Raw genomic sequence first — 25,800 nt, forward strand, 5'->3', positions numbered from 1 at the left:
GTCCTCATGGGAAGGCCGGCTGAAGTGGAGGGGGGTAGTTTGCATTCCTGGCCATTTCATGAAAAAAGGGTGCAACCATAGGAGCAAGCCAAGAGGAGGCCTCAATTATGCATGGTTAAACAAAGCCCAAGGCTACCAGCCAGCAATGTCTCAGAGAACTGAACTCTCTCTGCTATGGAGCTTCTGACTCTTACAGAATAACATTTGTGGCATTTTAGTCAAAAAGTAAAACAAAAACAGTTTGTCAACAAATAAGTTGATACATCATTAGGTGTGTTTTAAGATCTACAGGCACTTTAAAACTAAACTTCTAAGAGGTGTTGAAAACACTCTTAAAAAAGCAAACATTCCCATTTATAAGCGACCCAATAATACATCGCAGAGTTTACGTTAGGAATAAACCATCGCAAGAGTCAAGATGGGCCTGTTATCATCTATATACAGAGACCACTAGAATAAMAAGGGGAAGACCTGCTTCACTTCTGGATAGATTTCACCAAACTAATTTAAATTCTGAATAACAGAGAAGTGTAGATTCTCTTTTTCTGTACTGTTTAAACCACTATAGATGGGCAATAATGTCTGACCAATGGAAACAGACTACAGTATATCTCTCTGGTCTGACTCAAGTACACTTTTCAAAGCAGGTCAAAAGGAATCTGTAGAGAAACCTCAGGATTAGAGACACTGCCCCTCATTCTTCAACCACACAATACATCTGAAAGTATATGTATTCAATTACATGTCAATTATATGCATTTCTTCCAAAGCCAAGGGATCAGCATCCATGTACATCAGTGCATGAATGAAAGCAACCTTGCTCCAAACTCTCTCCGACTTCACCCTCGTCTCCACTTGAAACTAGAGAGGACAATTGGAGTCAGGTGACCGGGCAGCACTACACACACAAATACACACGCGCGCACGCACACGCACATATACACACAACATGCATAAACATTTTTTTTTCAGGTTGACTGCAGATTCAACATCCGTCTCTACAACCCACTCGTTCCAATATATCATCCGTGTTCCTGTCAAATAGATAATAGAGCATTCTGCTGATAACTCCCAAAGACACTCTGGCAACCAACATCAATGTTGTGCTAAGAAATGAAAATACAGGACATCTGTGATGCCAGCCAATGATGCAGGTGCTGAGTAGGAGTAGTGGACAAAGGCTATATACACCTACCACAGGAGCAACAGGTGAAGCAGTTGGTATGGTACAGATTCCCCATGGCCTGACAGGCTTGGCTGGCTCCATACACACCCTTCCCACACTTGATACAGATACCTGGAGGAGGGAAGAGACACAGGTTAACATCTGTAGACATAATCATCATTATTTTACATTGACATTTTAGTCATTAGGCAGAGCAACTTACAGGCTGACCACACCGCTCGCGTATGTGAGCGTTGCAAAATAAATGTTGAAATCTATGTTATTCAATTATTGCACCCAAACTGCTTGCACGTGCCAACGAGCGTCTGCGTTGCCAAAGGATAAAATAGAAATCAGTTCTATTTCTGACGCAGATCACGCTGAAAGTCCTGCCTCTCCCATCTCCTCATTGGTTTATAGAAGCAGGTACCCACGTGCCATCTCCTCATTGGTTATACCCACATGGGTGACAAAGACGAACGAGGTCAGTGGCGGTAATGCACCTAATTTATGAAAGTTGCCAATCGCAATATAAAGTCAAGAGAAGAACATGAAGGAAGGAAGATAGATGACTAGAAACGATTCAGTTGACCGTTTTATGTGTGGATTAATTGTCGGAGTAAAGGACCTTGTGCATTTCAGGTAAAATAACAACTCAATTTTTATATCCCAGGACAAATTAGCTAGCAACAGCAAGCTAGCTAAATAGGACAAATTAGCTAGCAAGTGCAAGCTAACTAGCTAAATTGACATAAATGTTTAATGCTTTTCGACCTGTCCCCAAATTAATATAATTGGTTCAGAGTTTGTTTTGATATTTTAACCTGCGCGTCGTGATTGCGTTTGGTGTGGGCGGACAAAATACATTTATGCACGATGGAGCACGCGCGCAGCCGGTTTGGGTTCCGTGTTACAGGTAAAATTAGGGTTAAGTGCCTTGCTCAAGGACACATTGACAGATGTTTCACCTAATCGGCACGGGGATTCGAACCAGCAACTTTTCGGTTACTGGCCCAACATTCTTAACCGCTAGGCTACCTGCCAACCATTATCATCAACATATTCAATCTGAATCCTACTTAAGCTTTCATACAGCAGTAAAGTACACGTCATTGTAACTGCTTTAGCTAGTAACTTCCATGTTCCATCAATGATCTATAAAGGGTGTATATACAGTACTTGGACCAAACTAATGTGTCTCTGTGAGGTTCATTGATCTATGTTGTATCTAAATTAAAAATACATTAACCAGAGGTGTTAGGGGTTGGCAGGAAGCATTCTCTTAATGTGGCACAATAACAAAACTGATTCAGCAAAAGTTAGTGGGCTATGTCCCAATGGACGACCACTGACCTGGAAACACTAGACAATTTAGAGGAAAAAAAGGTGATTTACCCACAGGTGTGGACTACAAACTTTCATCTATGTGGTTCTTTTTAGGTTGATGGTAAACCCTTACTAAGGAAGGAGAGAAGGAAGGCACCCAGCCGGTGACAACTATTTGGACATAGCATTGGACTAATGATTCCCCTGCTTTCCTCTCACGCACAAGATGGCCTCCGCCGGGGTCACATTCCACAGCGAGTGCAGGGTCAAAGCCTGGGTAGGGTGAGTCCAGGGTCACTACGCCTACAGGACACAACATCCCTACAGGGGGCTGACCCCCCCAACTTCCTCCCATGTTGACAGTAATGAAGAAAGAGTGTCATCATCTAGTCCTCTCTCTAACAATTTATTCTGACAGTATTTCAAGGCAATGATACTTTCTAGAGCCAGGCCAATTTAAAATATGTGCTGGACTTATACTGCTATAGATGCAGGATGTCTCTTTGACAGGTCTTAACCCCTTAGATTCATAATTGGCCTATATGGATAGGGCTAATATGGAAAGCATATGCGCAACCATGGTAGCAATTAAAAGGGAACATTTAGGAGATTATGGGGAAATTATTAGACTAAAGATGAGGACACGACAGCTCACCTGACAAGACTGAATCCAAACATCACACTGTTGACACTGTAAATTACATGAGTTTCATCAGGGGCGTAACTTTCACTGGGGACAGGTGGGACATGTCCCCCCCACATTCTAAAATTGCATTTCCCCCCAGTTTTATTATTGGAATGTGATCTAAAACGAGGCAACTGTGTGACGTTAGCTAATGTTTCATCCCCTCTCGACTGAGGTGAATGAAAAAGCTATGCTAGTGAGTAGCTACCATAGCCAGGTCTGCTCTAGCCTCTAGTTATCTGTCAGATAATGATATGAGGTGGCTATTATTACTATCTAACAGCAGTTGTATGTATAGAAATGTTTTGTAGCCTTTGTTTTGTCATGTTTAAAAATTAACTTGGCAAGCTTTTGCCAGTTTATGTACCGTCAGAGAGAGCTGGCCAAAAGTTGAATTACATTTGCTATTATTTTTGCCTCAATCAAACTAGACCTCAATCAAACGATGAAACCATCGGCCAAGCAATTGAAGTTGTATTAGTTGTATTAGTCAGTTGTCAATGTAACATTATCTGTAAGTTTCTCAAGCTAATTCTCGATTTTTCACACTGACACAGTAATAAACAGCCCTAAAGTTACAGGCTTCACTGTCATGTTGCACAGTAGAGGTCTGCGTGGGATCGATTTTTATCATCTCGCTTCTGCCCGCACCCGCCGGCTTTCTGTCCAGCTCCAACCCGCTACAGCAAGAACTGGTCCCAAAACCAACCGCAGTCCCGCAATGTTATTTAAGGCGTATGTGACACAGATCACTTGCCAGGCATGGTCCCAGCAATTTTGCACCCTATAGGCTATATCAGACTGAGGAATATGGGTGATAAATATGTAGGCCTATTCTAGGCAATGTAGCAAACTATAGCCTAGTCATAGACCTATTTAGGAAGTACATTTCCTTGGAAAGATAACTGCTCCGTGCTTCTCCGCTCATGTACACATAGGCTATAGCCTACTCTATTTAATTGAGACCACACAGGCACCTGATCTCGCTGGTATGGCTACTGAACTGGAAGCAGCAAGAATGATGACAGTCACACTTGCTACGTTTTGCATAGTCCTATTGGATATAGCCTACCTTTAAGGAGGACGATTTGCAGGCAGAGACAAATAAATGAGTAATCCTTTTCAATGATGATTACATTTTTTGATTATCAATATTTATTTACATATTTAAGTTTTAAAGACCGTATCAAAAAAAAAAACCAAAGTCGTCTGTCTGAACACCTGCTCCCGCCTGTGAATGACAAAGTTTCATCTTGAATTGATGGGTAGACCTCCAGTAGCTACAGGACAGCAGCTTAAAGCTACAGTCTGGGACCTGGGAATAATGGTCATTTCAATTATTGAACCATTGATTCTATTCTTGGATGATATAATGAATAAATGTACACCAAGGTAATTCTTTCTCATGCCTCATTTTAGTAGGATTAGATGGTGACATGGGTCTCAGCAGGGTCAGGCAGCCAGGGAAGATCAGTCTGGGACAGAGGTGATGTGAATTTTTGCAGATACAACACTTTATTCTCTCTGTCCAGCAAACACTGGACAAGCCAGATGCTATTTTAAGGCAGTCTGACAAACCTCCAAAGTTGATTTCCAAACCGTATCAAGAGTTGATAGAGGCTTTTCCCGATGACACAAAACATGTATAACAAAAATGTGAGGAAGACCTGGGAGACACGATTGATGATGATGAATGGATACAGATATGTTAGAATGCCCAGTCATGTTCATATACAGTACTAGTCCAAAGTTTGGACACACCTACTCATTCAATGGTTTTTCTTTATTTTAACTTTTTTCTACATTGTAGAATAATAGTGAAGACATCAAAACTATAAAATAACACATATGGAATCATGTAGTAACCAAAAAAGTGTTAAACAAATCAAAATATATTTTATATTTGCGATTCTTCAAAGTAGTAGTTGTCTGGTGTGTCCAAACTTTTGACTGGTATATTTTTTTAAGTGATGTCCCCCCCACTTCTAAAACCAAAGTTGCACCCCTGAGTTTTATGATATGTAAATGTGAAGTGCACATTTGGACTCACGTTTGCTTGGCTTGCAAAACCCATACAGAGCCTAATTGAAGAGACCCTGAGCTCTGACGTCAAGTATAGCATATTACAGTACAGCCACTACGTTCCAATTTAGGTGCTTATCAGTGTCCAAGTCTTCCATTTTCAACCCGTATACGGGTACAAGTCTAAAGGGCTACCTGTGTTGGGGTCAATTCTGTATAGAGTTGCGAATTGTTTTTAATTCCAATTCAATTCTTGAATTTGAATTAGCCACACCCCAATTAAATGAGACTTTCATGTTTCACTTCTCTGTTGAATTGCTTTGAATTCCATTCTACTTCCTTCAAATCAAATTCTATTCAAATTCTGCTTCCTGTGGGGTGTGGCCAATTCAAATTCAATTCAAATTCATTGTTTGAATTTAATTAAATTCCCCAAATTCCGAATTGACCCCTTCCCTGCTTTTTACATCTATGACATCAGAGTGCGAATTGTACCGTGACATTCTTGGGAGCCTCGTGCATGCACATTTTTTTTTATGGGCCTAATAGTAAAGACAAAAATGCATTACATTTTAATGGGGCATGAAGACACCCAGTAATGATGTTTAAATCTGATTCTCAAACAAATCACTTCAAAAAGTAGGCTAACTGTGCGTTCGTCCACTCTAAAATAATTCCAGCATCCAAACAGTGCACGGTGCACGCGTCATTTCATGAAAGGGAAGAGACATCTGTTAAAAACACCATAATGACATTCAGCGATTGTCATTAGGCCTACTACAGTGGTGTGTGTATTCATGGATGCCAATGGACGCCATACTTCCCCAAAAATGTGAACAATAAAAAAAGAAAAAGCATATGAAATAATGAAATGAAATAATGAAATAATAAACGATGCGTTTCGGCTGCATGGCCTTCGTCATGCAGCCGAAACGCGTCGGTTTAAAAAAAACTTTGTTTCTATTGAACATGCCATACTAATAAAGGCATTTTAATTAATTATATGAAGAGTGCCTTGGTCCTCCTTTCTTTTTGATAACCAATTTACCCCTTTTACCAAAGAGCACCTTCTATCTACCAAAATGTACTATTGTGTACCTTAGTAGCGCTTCCCTTCCTCCTCTTTATACTAAAGGTTTCATAATTGGTCAATTCGCAAGTGGTTGAATCTATCTCACCGGAGAAAGCATCCGAGTGATCGAAACTGTGGCCCTCTGTCTCAGTATGTGTATCATATGTATCTGATGCTGTCTGGCCAAAAAGAGTATGACAGGCGCTGTTTCGCTCGCTTGGATGCTTTCTCCGGTGAGATTGATGCGCCTTGCCGTTGGTGCGCATCTAGTCAAATTATAAATATTTAATGACCCTCCCAAAGGTGAACTTTTGTTGCCTTTAGAGGAGCTCATGTCTCATTCATCCTCTGTAATTCGCACTCTGTATGACATTTTTTTAAATGAAGGACTACGGTAACCTAAGGCTATCCAAAGGTTAGGCCCACATGCTTTCCTGTCAACAAGAGTCATTCAGCTGGACCAAAGTCAAATATTGGTATTTCCTATTCCAACTTAAACTCATGACACTGTTCCTGCACTCAGAAAAGATAAGAGGAGAAATTAGGGCTATTCTCTCTGATAAGGTTAAAGAGCCAAACTATGAATCATCTTAATCACAACAGCTTGGCCAAYATAAATATCTAGAATAGCCATMGGCAAGAAAATAAAATATTACTGTCCAGATTTGYTAGATCCCATATTACCTCTATATTCCCTTTAACGAAACACCCAGAAGACTGGAAAGTGTAGTTATGTAACTACCTAAAAGTGAACATGAAAAAGATGCCAGTGGTGTCGAAATGTTGTCTGTTTTGTACGTCTCAATAAACTACTGTGGGAGTTGAAGACTTTTTTTATTTGTATCTGTCCAGCACCTGAAGTAGTTAGATTTACTAAAAGTGAACAAGATTGCTAATTTACCCAAGGACGGTGAAAATATTTAAAAAAATGTAGATTGGGGAAAAAAGTTTGTACACCTAATTTAGATATTTTTCTGCTTATAATTTCCGACATTAGGAAGGCTATTTGTTCATCAACTTTGTTAGTCTATAATTATATACACACAGCTTCTCTTCTGTCATTCCTTGTTGCTCTACAACACTAAATAAAGCCTTGCTCACCAGAATGTCATTCATCGATAGAATGAAACCGTTATCAATAATGTAGTTGACATTGGTAGCGTTCTCTTTCATTCCTGCTTCTCTCACGCAGCAAAGACATTTAGGGACTGAGGAGATTTTCCGTTCAAAATTAACATCAGTTTGTTGACCGGTTTTAACTTGTTAGGGCTAGGGTCCTTTTTTCTCGATTTTCGGATTCTCGTTCAACATGCCAAGATAGGACTTGGCATGTTGAACGAGTGGATTACACAAATCGATGGCGCCAACTAAACAGACCTTTTGGGATATAAAGAAGGATTTTATCTAACAAAACAACACTACATGGTATAGCTGGGACCCTTTGGATGACAAATCAGAGGAAGATTTTCAAAAAGTAAGGGAATTTTTCATCGCTATTTGTGAATTTATGAAACCTGTGCCGGTGGAAAAATATTTTGATGTGGGGCGCCGTCCTCAAACAATCGCATGGCATGCTTTCGCTGTAAAGCCTACTATAAATCAGACAGTGCAGTTAGATTAACAAGAATTTAAGCTTTCAACCGATTAAAGACACTTGTATGTACATAAATGTTTAATATCCAGCATTTTTATAATTATTTATTTGAATTGGGCGCCCTCCAGTTTCGGGATGCTAGCGGGACACCTAGCCCAAAGAGTTTTTTTAAGGAAATGAAAATCTGTGAAAACAATCCAACATGTTTCTGACAGTAATTCAGTTTGCCTTGGAAGCATATTTTATATGACTGAAAGTGAGATACTGGCAGCTTTTATGTCGCAGAAAAAAAATGCACGTTTAGGCTGCACAACAGGTCCCAAAGCGCGCATTCACATTTTCTCAAGATGTAAGAAAGAAATCATATTTCTCCACTCCTGTTCCCAAGACAAAATGAACATTTGGTCTATCATTTTACTGCAAGAAACAATTAATTCTGCATGAGTTAATGTTATAATAGGCTACATGTGAGGCCTACAGTCAGTGTCCAGACTTCAGTTACTATTCCAACTATTACTTTTCCCATCTGAACTTCAAAGCTGATACTATGTGAAACTGAGTCTGCGCAGACCATTTAAACAACAGTAAATCGGAAAATATGTTTACATGCCACAGTATCCCGTCTAAGATCAGCATATCCCAGGCATCTTATCTGGGTTTCTTAAAACCAGGATAGGAGCTTATTTGGGTTATTGTAAACGGATATGATGTTTACATGCGTCAACTCAAAAACAGGGATATTGGTGTGCATGTAGGGCTGCAGGTAGCCTAGCGGTTAGAGCATTGGGCTTGTAGCCTTCAGCAAGGATCTTAACCGTACTACTATGTGTATGTGACAATAAAACATATATAGCCTATTTATGTGTAAATATGGTCATTGATTATAATCTGCCTTGCCTCAGCTGACAGCAGTTAGACTCTCTTGATTACGCCAAGGCTGCTGGCCAATCTGTACTACCTCCAAACTCAAAGCCCAGCATACTACTCTAGTCTGGTCTGGTCTGCTAATGTTCCTGGTCCGCCAATCTCACTGCTAATTGTCTTTAAATACTCCCCCACTGTTCCAGAACTTCCAGGAATATTTCTGAACATGTTTTAGTTTTTTTCCATAATTGGGGCATTGGCATCGAACAATTCCATGAACAAACTGTTGGCTGCCATACAATTTAAACACATGGATCTGCACTGATAATGGCAGGTCCTGAAAATGTAATGGCACCTCTATTATACCATCTGTACCACACTTGCACCTCTTCTTCTCTGCTTTGAAAAGATGGCTGTTCCTAGGAGATACAGGGTGGAGAAATGTGAAGCTAGCAATGACAAGTCTTCACAAGGTTTGCAAGGCAAAGGCTATCTGTGGTCTCTGATCTTGGAGTGTCTGAACTTTGAGTGCAAGGACCAAGTGCTCCCGGGGAGTAGAGCTGAAATGTGTTATAGTGAGGTGGGGAAGGTAGGGGGGAGTCTGCACTCCAGGGTGGTTGATTTTTGGAGGGAGTATGGACTCCCACCACTTGACGATATCTCTGCTAAGCAGGTCATTATCACAACCCCCCTACACACACACACAGTTTATTGTGCATTCTCCAGACCAAGGTCTCCTCCAGCTATCTAAGTCCCATTCTGCTGCATTCCAGACGCATGCACTTGCCTGAAGCCTCCACTGTCTACTACGGTATCTGACTACGAGATAGATAGCGGTGCTGAGATGTTTGCAGGGAAATATGCTGACAATGAGGTGGGGTAGAGCAACATTCTTAGAGGCTTTGTTGAGCTGATATCTTCTGAATACTCATAGGAGCAACTGCCCCAATACTGTCCTCTTTCTCTGCCTTTGTTTATTTTCCACTATACTTTATTTCCACTGTAGTTTAAGGCTTTGCTTATTTCCACTGTACTTCTATAGTACAGTCCTGCTGGAGCTTCAGGCAGAATTGTAAACAAAACAATGGACCATGTCCATGTGCACACCTCCAGGTACATGTCCATTTCATCTCCCAAGGTGGAAGCCTTGCCCTGAGGAAGGAAAGCTTGACAGGAAAAACTGAACAGAATAGGGAACTTGCTACAAGCTAAGGAAAAGTTCATGGCATTTTGAGCCAAGTTGACTTGAGATGATTTCCCATAAATGTTGCTGTTAAGCCTAAAAGGCCCTCAAACGGATGTGGACAGTGTTTTACATGACTGAAGGGACTAGGGAGAGGGTTAGGGAGAGAGAGGGACTGAGCAGGAAAAGTCTCATTTGTTCTTAATTTAAATCATGTCCAGTGTGATCAGGACAGGACAATACCACTGGACACACGTGGTGAAGAAAGAACATTGCCCTTCATCGTCAGTAGCACACTCAGTAACTCAGAGTTCCACACCTTTGGGGACCAGGGATGTAGTGCTGCCGGAGTGTGAAGGAGTGGTGCTCCCTCACTTTTTTCAATTTGAGAATATACGCAGCTGGTAAAACTATTTCTGGATAGAATGACAAATCAAATAAGTATGTATAGCAGCCTAGAGGTAGGTAAATGGTGGTTTGTTCCCTTTCTTCTCTCTGGTGGTGAGAATGATGAAGAACTATAAGCTGTGTGTGTGCACTGTGGAAGCCCGTCGGAGGATGGACCACAATGGCCAATGAAAACGTTGAAAAACTAAATTTCCCTGTGTGTGTCTGCCTTGATGTTCATAAAACTCCACGGACCCCTCTGCGCAGTGGAACCCAGAACGAAATGTGACCACTTGGTTAGAGCAACATCGTTCTGCCGAGGACACCCAAACCAGAGTGGCCACCGCAAAGCCTGAGAGCCTGACCTTCTCTGGAAGTTGCAGTAGCCCTGCTTGGGATATTTAGCCTACATTGGCTATTAGTTGAGACGCAGGGCCTGTTCTAGCTTGGTATGTTAGGATGGGAAATTGGAACTGTGAATTGGGTCAAGTTTGAGGTAATAATGCATTTAGGTTATAGTTTATTGTGATGCATGAATACATCACACTAAAAGCTTGATTTTATGGTGGTTTAAAAAAAACATTTCCTGAAATTCTACATGGTAATGATTTATGTTCACTACTTGGTCAATTGTTTTGATAATATCTATGCAAATCAATTCTATGAATTGATAGTTCACCTCTCTGTTTTCTTTTATTCTGTAATAGGGTATATTGTATTGTGTTCAAGCAAATCAACGTTTATTTATAATAGAGCATGTAAGCTACACAATACAATGAAATGCCTACTCGCAATAAAGCTCTCCTCGCAAGCAGTGCAATGATATTAAGCTAAGTATTTGTTTTACATTAGGCTATAACCAAATAGCAATACCACGTAGTTGTTTGTTCCTGAACTGGCCAAATGGCAGAGCTATCCATCAGCACCACAAGTTGGTTTAACTACTTTAAGATCATTGTGCGATCCTGGCGTTGTCCTTTCAACACTACGAAGGGCGCTCCAATAGCTTAAAATTAAATCTCATCAAGATCTGTTGCCTACACCAAATAGTCATCACTTATTACTATCATTACAAATAGAAGACTATCACTTCACACAACAAGTTTTAAAAAATCCACATGTGCCAACTCAAAAGCGCGGGCCACTAGGCAGGATATACCCTTTGATTGAAACAAAATACAAGGCTAATAGTTTGTTAACACAATCTACTCTAATTTGCTCATAAAACAGTAGGCGAATAGTTTGTTATCACAATCTACTCTAATTCGCTCATAAAACAGTAGGCGAATAGTTTGTTATCACAATCTACTCTAATTTGGTCATAAAACAGTAGGCTAATATTTTGTCATCACAATCTACTCTAATTCGCTCATAAAACAGTAGGCTAATATTTTGTCTTCACAATCTACTCTAATTTGCTCATAAAACAGTAGGCTAATAGTTTGTTAACACAATCTACTCTAATTGGCTCATAAAACAGTAGGCTAATATTTTGTCATCAGAATCTACTCTAATTTGCTCATAAAACAGTAGGCTAATAGTTTGTTAACACAATCTACTCTAATTGGCTCATAAAACAGTAGCCTAATTCAAGAAGCTGTAATTGCATATTCCCATGAAACTGATTGAGATCAAACAAATGATTGGCATGGAGATGCAGTTTGGACGTTTCAGCTGTAAAATGTGAAGAATAATAATTCACGATGGACAGTGATGATGGCCTATTTGAAAGTAGATTGTGATAACAAACTATTCGCCTACTGTTTTATGAGCAAATTAGAGTAGATTGTGTTAACAAAATATTAGCCTACTGTTTTATGAGTGAATTAGAGTAGATTGTGTTAACAAACTATGCCTAACTTGGTGTTTGAGGGTATTAAAAATAGAACATTTTCTTTGGACAATATGGTTAGGCAAAGGCAGATGTTGCAATTGGAGAATGCATTTTATGCATATTCTATAATGATAGGCCATTAAATTGGCTACATCTGTCAGTACAAACTTTGATTGAGTAAATAATGTCATTTACATCATTTTTTTGCGCTCCCTCACCTAAAGAAATAGCAGTACACCACTGTTGGGGACATATGAAATACACTATTAGGCTACATAAGCAAGAATGGAACTAATAAGAAATAGTAACATTCAATTTGTGTGTGTACTTGAAATCATTATTTTGATGTACAGCTGCCTGCAATGTTTGTCCAAAACCTAGATGTTTGAGAAATGGCATAAAACTGGAAATGAGGCAGAAACTCTGTCTGAAAATCTCTCACAATATTTAAGCGATTATGCTGTGTTCTGTTGTTGTTCAGGCAGGCCAGGGACAGTGTGTTCTCTCTACTCATGGTCTATTGTTGGAAGGGTAATGGCAGCACTCTAAACACTTCCCATATTCATGATAGGGAGCTAAAATACTCATACTTTCACTAATGAGAGTGAATTTGTGATTAAGCTAATGCATCATGAACATGTATCATTAATGTGAGCTATGTTCACGTTTCAACTGACACAAGAGTTACGAATGACCCTAAAACATTTGGCTGCCTATGTGTTTTGTGTATTCATAAGTGTATTTGTCAAAAGAGCAACTGTATCTGCTCCATTTAGCTCTAAGCCACACAGCTCAGACTGCCCTGCAGAGCGGCTGCAGTGAGAGTTGAGAGTTGGGGTGACTGACACCACCACCAACACAGTAAAAGTTGACCAAACCCTTTCTGAGTCAACCATGTAACATTACTATACCGTCATTATTATTCTGAGCAGGTGATCAGACTTGACCCCCGACCGCCATGTCTGGCCCGCGAGCCAAGATCGTGTGCCAAGTGTCTGGTGRTGCCCGACTCCCCACTGGCTGGTTAATGAAGGGCTTCGCGGGGGGGTCTGGGCGGGGGCGAGCAGGGGGCTGGGCGGCTCTGCTCTGGAAGCCTCAATGCTGGTCTGTCCCGGGCCAGCTGTTGATTCACAGCTCCTTCGCCACCACAACAAACAGAGGCCACACAGGGGCCTGCAGCGAGGCAGAGCACAGAGCAGAGCAACGCAGTGTGACAGCACAGACCTCAAAGCCTGGGCGATCAATTTCTCCACCGTCGCCACGGAAACAGAGCTGTGTGTGTGTGTGTGTGTGTGTGTGTCTCTCTCTCTCTCTCGGCCCAGCGTACTGTGAGGAGCTTCTGTCTGCTACATTCTACAGCTCTCACCTGCTCCTCTGTGACAAATGAACAGCCGTCTCAGCGTCACTCTGAGCCAGCCAGCGCACTGGAGGAAAACAAAATCAAACCACTGTTCTGTTCTCAGACCGCAGCCATTTGTCCATCAACACATTCAAAAGTTGGATAGATTCTCCCTTCTTTTCCTGTAGGAGGGGAGAGTTTACACCTTCAAAAACAATGTTTTCAAGTCTCAGGGAGGGAATATGTTGCAAAAACGTCACAGCTCAGAGCACTCATGGAGAAAAAAGGCAACAACAAAAAAATCTATCTTATGGAAAGCACAGAGAGAAATGGCAGAGAGAAGTCTTCCAGAGAATGCCCGCTGCATTGGCCGTATGGCTGGGCGTTTTCACCAAGCAGCAAGACCACTGAATCACTGAAGGGTATCTACTCGCTCCCTGGGACAGAACAGAAGGTTCCATTCAGCCCTACTCAGCGCTGTGTAAACGTTAGCTCTGCCAAAACAGAAATGTGTATTTCCCTGTAAAAGCCACTCTTATCTGCCACAGAGGGAGTCGTTGTTGGCATTATAGAATACATGTTAGTTGTTAAGGTTGCAACCAGCCACTAGATGAGATGACAACAAAGCTCAGTGAAGCTAGGCTGAAGTCGTGTTCAACGCACCCTTTTAACTACAGCATGACAATTAAACAGACAAACTTTACAAGCTCCACAACTACACTGGAATTGTAAACAATGGAATTACTTAGCACTACAAAATATCTGCTTTGTAGTAACATGAGTAACAATTAATAACAACTGACTTGTTACACATAAGAAAATCCCTCAGTTATGTCAATATGTAATGTAGTTAGGCTGTTATTACTATGTTCTTACACTATTGTTATTACACTTGCTGTGCAAGGTACGGAGATGGTGATCAGGACTGTGATTTTATAATGAAAAGGATCCCCAGTAGCTCTCTGGACAACATTCCCCCAACCCCCACCTCACCTCACAAAACACCCAAGGACTTGAGGCAAAGGGCTACCTCAGGCGTCACCAGCCAGTTCTGATTGATCAGTGGCAGGGCTGCTGTGGCCAGGCCACAACACTGTTTGACCAATCAGCTGGCTCCATGGACAAAATGGGCCTGATCACTCAGTTAATGCTCCAGTTAGCCTAACGCCGCCTCAGCCTCCCACGATACCAAACACTATCAAACACACAAAATATTATGACAACACAAAATGTAATGTGAAGATAATATTCTTAAACTTGAAAAATGTATGTTAGTTTTTGCACTGCGCTCATTAAAACCCATGCTTCAAATAAACTAAAATTATCCTCAGTGTAAACACATTATCACAGGGAAAATATTTATTAGGTAAATCAACTAGAACAGGGGATGAGATGTTTTTGTCTAGCAATAAAATGAGAGGTGTTATGATTGAAAATGTTTCCAAATCTCCATGGCCTGACCTGTGTTGTGCCAATGAACATGTGCTCAGCTATAATGAGGTTAGTGACCCAGCTGAAGATGAAGTAACCCAGTGAAGCCCATCAATTTACTTATCTTCCACACATGTATGGACCACAGGGCACCAGAGTTCAAGTTCATAACCATGAGGGTTATTATCAGACCACCAAACACATGGAACGTGGAGGATGTAGTCTGGCCCTTTTACATTTTTACATGACTAATTAATTTGACTTTGTGTAAGAATAGCCTAATTCTGACCTCTTATTGAGACATGTTTAGGGAGCTGTCATAAGTTTATAAGTAGTCAAAAAAAAAGATATACCAAGATCAATCAAATTATTGTTTCATTTCATTTCATTTTTTGTTTTTCTATTTTAAAGCTTTATTCTCACTTCATTGCACTCTCATAGTGTTCCTTATAATAAGCAGTGTTCATAGGAGGAGTTACACTTACCAAAGTATTCTTTTTTCATGTGCATTTCTAACTCCTTCTCCAGCTCCAAGGTGAGTGCTTCCAGACTCCTTTCRGCTTGGCTTGGGCCACTTTCCCGGCATGGGGTCACCTGGTAAGGTAGTTTAAACCTCTGCCCTGAGGCTGGAGTTTTCGTATGGAGCCCATAAGAAGATGATGGTGATCCAGCGGTCACCTCTGTATTCATCCCTGCCTGGGTTGACTGTTGTGGTGCATGCTGTGGCAGGGCCTCTGGCATCCCAGAGAGCGCTTGGAGATGGATACGACTATGAACACCGTTGGTATCGCCACAYTCTTGTYTTAGTATGTCCTCCTGCAAACCAGTCCCCAGCATTGAGGACCTGGGTGAAGGCAGTTGGAGATCWGGGTAMGTGCTCATAGATCCCCTGGAGCTCCGGGAACTTCTGGAACTGTGACTGGAGATACTGGACCGGGGACTAACGACACAATTAGCTATTGTCCCGGGTCTTGCGCACCCGTCCTGGCTGCAGATGCTTGACCGGGGACTGGCCACCGGCATGCCATGCAAAACTGCACCCTCCAGATCATGGTTCRCKACAGGCATGTAACGCGAATCTGAATAGCTAGAGCGTGGACTGGTGGTACAAGAATACTGGCTCGCTGTGCTGGACCTGGGGCTGATGTGCCTTTGGTCGTAGCCCATACTGATGCCGCTGGTGCGGTTACTGCTGGGTTTACTGCAGCAGTCATAGCTGTTCAGACTGGCCCTTGGGCTGGAATGTTTACTTGTGTCGCTGGCTGTACTTGCATAGCTAGACCGGGGGCTGAGGGCACTGCTCCCTTCYCAGTGTACCAGACTGGACCTGGGACTAGTGTACTTGTCTTGCCCGGGTACCACCAGACTCGTGCGCGGGCTACTGATGCTCGACCTCGGGCTTGCATGTTTGCTTTGCTCCTGGGAGGAGAGGGAGCTTGCGAAACTGGACCGCGGGCTGGTTGCATTGTATCTGCCGTCGTGGTTGGTGGTAACACAGATACTGTTGCATCTGTTGCCAGGTGAGGGTACTGGCTTGTTCAAAACCACTCCATCGTACGCGCTACCAGTGCTGTACCTATGCCCCTGCACCTCCAATGAGTACCTCCTGTGCCGCTCGGACGCGCCGCTATAACACGGCAAAGCAATTTCGGATTTGGTGCAATAGCTGTCTTCATTAGGATAAACTGTGTCTCTTTGAGGGGTGCAATAATCCACAGGAACGGCTCTGTTGCCATACACGGGGCGCACGGGAGCCGCAGTGTACACTTTATTCCCAGACATGTAATTCTCAACGCTGTGTATCTGTTGGTGAGGCGCAGAGCTGCCATTCATTGTCTTACTTTTCTGCTCGGGTATCGTTGGAGACGAAAATTCCAAATCGGGGTTGATAACCATGTCTCTCCTTGAACTGTACATTCCATCCTTGTATGCTTCATATAAGGAAAGGTCCTCCATTAATTTACTCGCCCGGAGTCCCAAATCTTCCTCATAGTGATCCATGGTTTGCTCCCTTGGCGACAAACAAGTTCAGAGAAAAAGCGCACTAGCCCACAAACCGACTACCGAGTGAGAGATAGCAGTAATTGCATTTCACTTGGAAATCATAACAAAACGCAGGCTCAATCCAGGCATCGTCGCCTATTTGCTGAACGGCCAGTGTGCTTGGAAATCCCGGAGCAGTGCATGATCTTTTTCTTCGAAAACATAAACCCTTACAACAAAGTTTCAACGTCAGGATACGTTTGTCAACTTCAGTTTTTGTTAAGTTGAAAGGTCTTTACAGTCAATGGCGCGCTGCGCGGAGGAATTTTCCCTTGTCAGTTTTTATCCAGTTTTCCAAAAGAGTCTCAAATGTAAATTTGAGGTTGAGAAAATATTGCAATACACCACTAACAGCCACATCTTGCATATTAAAAGACACAGAGTGCGCCAAAACACGTTTTAGACACAATTTAGCGCAAGGGACTCGTTTGTGGAGAAGGAATGCGAGGAAGTGGACGGGGTGCACTCCGCCTCTCTGGAATGTGGTTAATGCTGGAGCGAAACAATGATTGCGACCAACTCAGCAAGGGGGTGCCTGAGTTAGAAAAAGAGTAGTCCCTAGAGAGTACGGCTGTATTCATCTCAGCCTTAAAAAAACTGCACAAAGGACCAGTCTCACCTGGCCCAATTTCATTTGCCCTTTTCGGTTTCGGGACAGAAACAGCTTCACTGAATTTAGAATGGATTGTTTCTAGAGCATGCTGAACACAATGTATTACAGTTTAGATGTCGAATGCAGGGAAGGCTTCTCTTCTGTCTATCAACAAAGGGCTTTTGCCACCAAGATTATGCAGATCTCATTTGTCGCATGACTCGCATCTATGATTTTAATTCTTGACAGCAAAATATTGCATTGTCTCAAAAACACTGATGTTTTATAAGATACAAAAAAGTTTCTATAATGTGTGATGATTAAGCTAAGACTTGTCCCAAACGTATAATGAAGTTAGCCTATTACTTTGTGCAACTCATTAGAAACACAAATCACAGGCTGGTCAGTCATGTCATTTTATTCAATAATATTATGAGAACATTATACAACTAAAATAAAAATAAAAATATCCCTTATAGGAAATGTTATTACAAATACCAACAAATTATTGATCCCCACTAGGATCTGGTCACAAAACAACCAGAAAGGTTAGGAATTCAGCAGCAGGCCTGATAAAAGATATCACACATTGACAAAAAATCTGTCGGCCATCATGAAACATTTCAGTTATACAGTATAAATAAAAACATAAAATCTTATCTGTTAAACATTACAATACATTGTCCGTCATATTTCTTATTACCATCTTCAATTGAGATGTAAAAACAAAACCGATGTAAATGTTGGTTCACACTTTAAATGAAGTACAACTTATAAAGGGTTTTATATAGCATACATAAAGGCTTCATAAGCACTACATAAATGCGTCACAAATCATCTATAAGCGTATGCCATCAGGGCGGTTAGAGCGTTGAGCCAGTAACTGAAAGGTTTCTGGATCGAATCCCTGAGCAGACAAGCCCCTGAACAAAACAGTTAACCCATTGTTCCCTGGTAGGCCGTCATTGTCAATAAGAATTTGTTCTTAACTGACCTGCCTAGTTAAATAAAGGTTAAATAAAAAAATACTGATTAAATGGTATATAAACATAAGTGTGTTAAATTTGGTAATTCACCCTACAGTGGGAATTATGTCACCCTTTATGACATATGCTTATAGATGATTTTTGAAGCATTTATGTAGTGCTTATGACGTCTTTATGTATGCTTTATAAAGCCTTTATAAGTTGTACTTAATTTAAAGTGTGACCAAATTTTGTTTGTACCAACAGACATCGTCACCAAGAGATATCTCTTATACATAATCAAATTTAGAGAATCCTTATGTAAATACTGCATTTGGCTAGTGGACTATGGTCAGGTACTTCCATGGACAGGCACAAATTAAAACAAACATTCCATTCTGGCTTTAAAAACCCTGCCAAAAACAAAATGCATTGTGTCCAACAATTGTCAATATAATACAAAAGTTAGCTATACTATATCTAACTAGGTATATCTATTGTTGGAATTTACACAAAACACATTCATGGACATTTATTAAGGGAATGTGGTCTTTATTTTGAACAGGTCTAATTCTGGTTAATAATATTATTTTGTTTTATTACAAACTGCCAACATTGTAATTGATAAAAGGAGAACCAAACAATCCATCACCACTAGTATAGCACAAGTTTCAATATTTAAATGTGCCATTGAGATGTATCACTTTATTACTGCCTGCTGATTAACTGCCAACCACTGGGAGGTATGAGCGTGCCAGAGCTACTAGAGCTGCTAATAGAAGATCATCTAGTATCAGTCGCTGGAGAAGTGAACCCCTAGGTTTTCTTCATTGACCTCTACTCTTGAACCACTACACAAGCTCCTCCAGGTTATACTCCTAGGGCTCATAACCCAGCTCGGCCTTGGCCTTAGTCATGCGTCACGACGGTCTTATACACCTCTGTGCGTGTGAGCAGAGGCTGGAAGTTATAGATCGGGCCGAAGAGATGGTGAATCATCTCAGTGAGGAATGCAACAAAGTAAATGAGAGAGAGTGGTAGACGTAGTTTGGGGAAAGAGTAACCCAAACCCTCCACCAGAGGTCTGAAGAACTCAAAGTTGTTGACAGGTCTTCCGTCTGAGATGAAGTATGCCTGTCCAGCAGAGCGGTGCTGGTGCTCTGACGTCAGAGCCTCTGCAGCCAGTTCGTGTGCAGACACCAGGATGTCTACATGGACAAACTCCACTAAACTTCTCGGATCGCCATACACAAACCTGAATATCCCCTTCTCTATGTACCTAACGATCCTGGGCAGGTGCCTCTGCTTGCCAGGCTCGTATATACTGGCTGGACGCAGAGCACAGGCCCTCAACACACCTGTCCCGTCCTTCAGCTCTGTACCACTGGCTTTCATCACGGCTATCTCAGCTACCGACTTGGTTCTGGAGTAGTGGTCAGGGGGGAGATGGAGAGGTAGGTAGGGGAGGCTTTCGTCACCACCCTCAATGTCTTGGCCTCCTAACACTAAGTTGATGGTGCTGGTGTAGACAAGCCTGGAGACTCCAGCCTCTACACAGGCCCTGAGGACATGCTCTGTGCCCTGGACATTCACCTCCTCAATCAGCTTCCTGTTCAGCTGCTCCCTGACAGACAGGCCGTAGGAGGAGCTGTGGAAAACACAGTCCATGCCAGTGACCGCCTTCTCCACCTGAGCATATTCACGAATCTCTCCCTTTAGGAACACAATGCCCTTTGGAACCTCTAGGCTGGGCGGGCTCATATCAAACAGAATGACTTCAGCTTCCTTTTTATGTAGTGAGCAGGAAAGGCTGTAAGAAATGAAGAATAGAGTGATCCTGTTTTTATTTTTATTTTACCTTTATTTAACCAGGTAGGCTAGTTGAGAACAAGTTCTCCTTTACAACTGCAACCTGGCCAAGATAGAGCAAAGCAGTGCGACACAAACAACAACAGAGTTACACATGGAATAAACAAGCGTACAGTCAATAACACAATAGAAAAAAAGAAAGTCTATATACAGTGTGTGCAAATGGCATGAGGAGGTAAGGCAATAAATAGGCCATAGTAGCGAAGTAATTACAATTTAGCAAATTAACACTGGAGTGATAGATGTGCAGATGAAGATGTGCAAGTAGAAATACTGGTGTGCAAATGCTAATCTGGAATATTGGGTATAGGGAAACCTTACACATGTAATGAGGGATATTCTAGGAATGTTCAGTTCAACACAAAAAAACGAAATAGGAAAGTCATTAGCCTACTTATGAACAGTGCTTGATTTGGACTGAAATAGGTGCAGGTACTCATTTTGGGTGCCAATACTGTTTATATTTAAGTGCAGGAGCTCCACAATACTTTTGAGCTCATATTCTATAAAAGGAACAGGAGCTTAAGCAGTAGAACATTTGAGGTGCCGGTACTCAGCTCCGGTGAGCTCCTGTCCAAGTTAAGCACTGCTTATGAAGCTACCATTAGTAAGTCACAACAATATGTTGTAAGCAGGGATTCAATTGATGGGGTGATAAGGTTCTGCCACTTTAGTATGTAACACAGAATAAATAGACTACAGTGAATAACAGCATTATAATAACTGGTATGATAACTCCCCCTAGTGGGGTTTAGGAGTACCGTTAGCGAATAATTTTGCACATTCACTTGGTAATGTACAAGTTCTCTTCTGTATTGATAAGATGAAGACTATGTACAGGCAACAAATAATGTAAAATATTTATATTTTGATGGGCTTACCGGAAACCAAAGTATCCACTGCCACCGGTAATCAAAAACGCGCATATTCGCGCCTTCTCCATTTCACTGAAAAGAAAACTTGAAGTTCAATATGCTTGAAATAACACCACACAGTACCTTGAGAGAGAGCATGAATTAAAGTATTAAAGTATTGAATTTGTAAAAGAGACAGTGCCGAAATGTATAACAACCAACAACCTGCAACCTCATCACGTCTACTGTAGCCATACTTGTAAGATTGTGGCCTATTACTTGACGTTTGGCTACATTTGGGTCATGAACGCAACATTTGATGCAAACTAGTTTAGCTACATAAGAGTACGACAATGACATTTGTGTAAACCTGTACTGTATCAATCAGATCGCTGACATATTATACTACTCTACAGGCTGTTATCTAGGCTATTGAACAGCAAACACTTTAATTTCAATTGAAAACTGGATTTTACCTTGCCGTTTTAACTTAGCAACCTTATCGTTTGTCCAGCACCAATGCTTGAATTAATTAATCGGTGTGACAGGCTGTTACTATTTTACAAACAACTTCCTTGGGCGGAGCTAGTGAAATTCTTGAAGGGAACTGCTAGCGGTTTCATGACTTGTCAGTGCATGGGCTACGCGAACTTCCTACTTTACACTTTTGACGTGGTAGGTACCTACTCCTCTTTATTGACAGGGTAGAAAATGTTTTTATTTTTTTATTTGACCTTTATTTAACTAGGCAAGTCAGTTAAGAACAAATTCTTATTCACAATGACGTCCAAGCCCGGTCAAACCGTAACCCGGCGACGCTGGGCCAATTGTGCACCACCCTATGGGACTTCCAATCACGGCCAGTTGTGATACAGCCTGGAATCAAACCAGGGTCTGTAGTGACACCTCTGGCACTGAAAGGCAGTGCCTTAGACTGCTGCGCCACTCGGGAGCCCATATAGCAAGGATTGTATATGTTGTCCCAGCCAGCACCAGGGACCTCATTCAGGATGTTGTCACAGGAACATCCCATTGTCACTCTTCAAAGGGGGAGACACTCTAGACCCAAACTGTTACAGACCTATATCTATCCTACCCTGCCTTTCTAAGGTCTTCGAAAACCAAGTTAACAAACAGATCACCGACCATTTCGAATCCCACCGTACCTTCTCCGCTATGCAATCTGGTTTCCGAGCTGGTCATGGGTGCACCTCAGCCGTGCTCAGGGTCCTAAACAATATCATAACCGCCATCGATAAAAGACAATACCGTGCAGCCGTATTCATCGACCTAGCCAAGGCTTTCGACTCTGTCAATCACCACATTCTTATTGGCAGACTCAACAGCCTTGGTTTCTCAAATGACTGCCTCGCATGGTTCATCAACTACTTCTCAGATAGAGCTCAGTGTGTCAAATTGGAGGGCCTGTTGTACGGACCTCTGGCAGTCTCTGGGGGTGCCACAGGGTTCAAATCTCGGGCCGACTCTTTTCTCTGTATACATCAATGACCTCGTTCTTGCTGCTGATTATTCTCTGTTCCACCTCTACGCAGATAACACCATTCTGTATACTTCTGGCCCTTCTTTGGACACTGTGTTAACTAACCTCCAGACAAGCTTCAATGCCATACAACTCTCCTGATTGGCCTCCAACTGCTCTTAAATACAAGAAAACTAAGTGCATGCTCTTCAACCGATTGCTGCCCGCACCCTCCCGCCCGACTACCATCACTACTCTGGACGGTTCTGACTTAGAATATGTGGACAACTACAAATACCTAGGTGTCTGGTTAGACTGTAAACTCTCCTTCCAGACTCACATTAAGCATCTCCAATCCAAAATTAAATCTAGAATCGGGCTTCCTATTTTGCAACAAAGCTTCCTTCACTCATGCTGCCTAACATACCCTAGTAAAACTGACTATCCCACCGATCCTTGACTCCGGCGATGTCATTTACAAAATAGCCTCCATCACTCTACTCAGCAAATTGGATGCAGTCTATCACAGTGCCATCTGTTTTGTCACCAAAGCCCCATATACTACCCACCACTGCGACCTGTATGCTCTCGTTGGCTGGCCCTCGCTTCATATTCGTCGCCAAACCCAATGGCTCCAGGTCATCTATAAGTCTTTGCTAGGTAAAGCATGCCTTATCTCAGCTCACTGGTCACCATAGCAGCACCCACCCGTAGCACGCGCTCCAGCAGTTATAGTTCACTGATCACCCCCAAAGCCAACTCCTCATTTGGCCACCTTTCCTTCCAGTTCTCTGCTGCCAATGACTGGAACGAATTGCAAATATCACTGAAGCTGGAGACTCATATCTCCCTCTCTAACTTTAAACATCAGCTGTCAGAGCAGCTTACAGATCATTGCACCTGTACAAAGCCCATCTGTAAATAGCCCATTCAAATACCTCATCCCCATATTGTTATATTTATTTTTTGCTCCTTTACACCCCAGTATCTCTACTTGCACATTCATCTTCTGCACATCTATCACTCCAGTGATTCATTTCTAAATTGTAATTATTTCGCAACTATGGCCTATTTATTGCCTTACCTCCTTAATCTTACCTCATTTGCACACACTGTATATAGACTTTTCTATTGTGTTATTGACTGTATGTTTGTTTATTCCATGTGTAACTCTGTGTTGTTGTTTGTGTCGCACTGCTTTGCTTTATCTTGGCCAGGTCGCAGTTGTAAAGGAGAACTTGTTCTCAACTAGCCTACCTGGTTAAATAAAGGTGAAATAAAAATAAAATAAATATGTCAGTGTATCTGAAATGTACAACACTTCCCATACACACCACAAGGCTCCAGTGTTTTACAAGTGAGGACCCTTATGCAAGGCTCACTCGTGAACTTTAGTTTTGCTTTCCAGTACATGAGCAAAGTCTAGGGTGCTCAGTTGTTTTGTCATGCAAGAGCCATTCTTATCTCTTTTAATGCACAACTGCTTTGCCCTTCTTGCCCTGAAGAACTCTGAACAGCAAGCAATACTTTGAGAAGCTACTTTTTCACTGCCTTTGAAAGTAAGTAATCATCAAATGGAAATGAAAAATAGCTGCCTGTGCCTCCATGTAGTATCCTTGTGTATCCCAAGTATTTGTCTATTCTTTAATCTTTTATCCTTCAATTCAAGGATAATGCCTACATGGTGGTGTTTCAATTGCAAAGAGGATCTTACTCTATGTGAAAAACAAATTGTGAATGAGACATTAGCGGATGTCAGTTTCTGTATATGTAGTCGTAAATCATGCAAAAGCAGAAACTCATGCAGTGTCTTTGTTTTGTTAACTCTTAGGACAAAATGAATCTGGAAGAGTACTTCAAGAGGATCGGGTTCTACGGCCCATTTTCTAGACCAGACCTTGAAACACTGAACCAGGTCCACAAACACCATGTGATGTCAATACCATTTGAAAACCTCAGCATTCACTGTGGTGAGAAGATCACTATGGACCATGAGTTGATTTTCAATAAGATTGTGAGGAGCAATCGGGGGGGTTGGTGTTGTGAGAATAACCTCCTCTTTGCTTGGGTACTAAAAGAGATGGGTTATAATCCAGTAACACTGGGTTCAAGAGTCTACAACAACACCATAAACCAGTTCGGGCCAATAGACTCTCACCTCATCAACAAGGTGGTCATTGATGGGACTGCTTACATTGCAGACGTGAGCTTTGGGGTATCCTCCCAAATATGGCACCCTCTTGAGCTCGTCTCCGGGAAGGACCAGCCACAATCTCCTGGTGTCTTCCGTCTCATACAAGATGGAGACCTGTGGACCCTGGAGAAGACTGGTCGAAAACCTCTGGTTCTCAATGAGGCCTTTACCAACTCGCCTCTGGTAGACAAGAGCCCAACCAAGAAGATCTACGGCTTCACCCTGGTTCCCCGTGGGGTTGATCATTTCCTAGAGACTTCCCACTGCCTTCAGACAGATCCAAAGTCTCTATTCACCAACAAGTCCATCTGCTCACTGCAGACGGCTACAGGATTCAGAGCTCTAATTGGCTGGACCTTCAGTGAGGTCACCTACAACAACCAGGATGGTTTTGATGTTTTGGATATGAAAGACATATCTGATGATGATGTGGATAAAGTGCTGAAGGAAATGTTTAATGTGTTGTTAGCAAACAAGCTGGTTCCCAAAAACAACAAAGCTGGCTACACTATTTAAGAACTTGATTGCCTGTACCATTTAATATTTAATGTGATGTAATTGTAATGTAGCCTTGGCAAATCTAGGTGCTGCTACATTGAGCAAAGATTCCTCACAACGAGATCAGTGAGATTTACAAAACACATTTTGCATTGTAACGACCCTGGGTTTATACTCGCGGAAATCGACACTGCCGTTCGAGCATACTTTTGCGGCACAGTCGATAGCGCGCCGGACCTCGGGCTCGAAGGTCGAGGGTTCGAGACCTGCTCCCTGCCTGTTTCATTACAGTATTTTCTGTCAATATTAAAAATTAATTTCACCAGAGCTGATTGTGCGGCCTTTGAACACTCAATAAACATGCTTTTAAACAAATATATATTCATTGGTTATTTGGTCTCTG

At 41.9% G+C, this 25,800-nt stretch overlaps 3 protein-coding genes across 3 annotated transcripts in view; 1 reads left to right on the forward strand and 2 right to left on the reverse strand.

Annotated features, from left to right (window-relative positions):
- The window catches only part of LOC111974738 (Wilms tumor protein 1-interacting protein homolog), a 30,989-nt gene extending 13,572 nt beyond the window's left edge, over positions 1–17,417 (reverse strand). Inside the window, exons 1-2 of the mRNA XM_024002706.2 lie at positions 15,388–17,417; positions 1,196–1,297 (exon numbers count right to left, since the gene is read on the reverse strand). Of these exons, the coding sequence (XP_023858474.1) occupies positions 1,196–1,297; positions 15,388–16,903 (1,618 nt within the window). The 5' untranslated portion in view covers positions 16,904–17,417. The remainder of the gene's footprint in view (positions 1–1,195; positions 1,298–15,387) is intronic.
- A 530-nt stretch (positions 17,418–17,947) lies between these two features.
- On the reverse strand, positions 17,948–21,885 carry LOC111974782 (short-chain dehydrogenase/reductase family 42E member 1-like). The gene is made up of 3 exons (XM_024002774.2): positions 21,702–21,885; positions 21,253–21,318; positions 17,948–20,312 (listed from the first exon to the last, which is right to left on the reverse strand). Exons 2-3 carry the CDS (start codon positions 21,312–21,314, stop codon positions 19,412–19,414), a joined length of 963 nt encoding a protein of 320 aa, XP_023858542.1. The 5' UTR covers positions 21,315–21,318; positions 21,702–21,885; the 3' UTR covers positions 17,948–19,411.
- A 2,235-nt stretch (positions 21,886–24,120) lies between these two features.
- LOC111974736 (arylamine N-acetyltransferase, pineal gland isozyme NAT-10) lies at positions 24,121–25,772 on the forward strand. The gene is made up of 2 exons (XM_024002703.1): positions 24,121–24,264; positions 24,537–25,772. The coding sequence occupies exon 2, from the start codon at positions 24,543–24,545 to the stop codon at positions 25,413–25,415; it is 873 nt and encodes a 290-aa protein (XP_023858471.1). The 5' UTR covers positions 24,121–24,264; positions 24,537–24,542; the 3' UTR covers positions 25,416–25,772.
- Positions 25,773–25,800: the final 28 nt, after the last annotated feature.

The sequence above is a fragment of the Salvelinus sp. IW2-2015 genome, linkage group LG15 (genome assembly GCF_002910315.2).
Source record: "Salvelinus sp. IW2-2015 linkage group LG15, ASM291031v2, whole genome shotgun sequence".
Lineage (NCBI taxonomy): Eukaryota > Metazoa > Chordata > Actinopteri > Salmoniformes > Salmonidae > Salvelinus > Salvelinus sp. IW2-2015.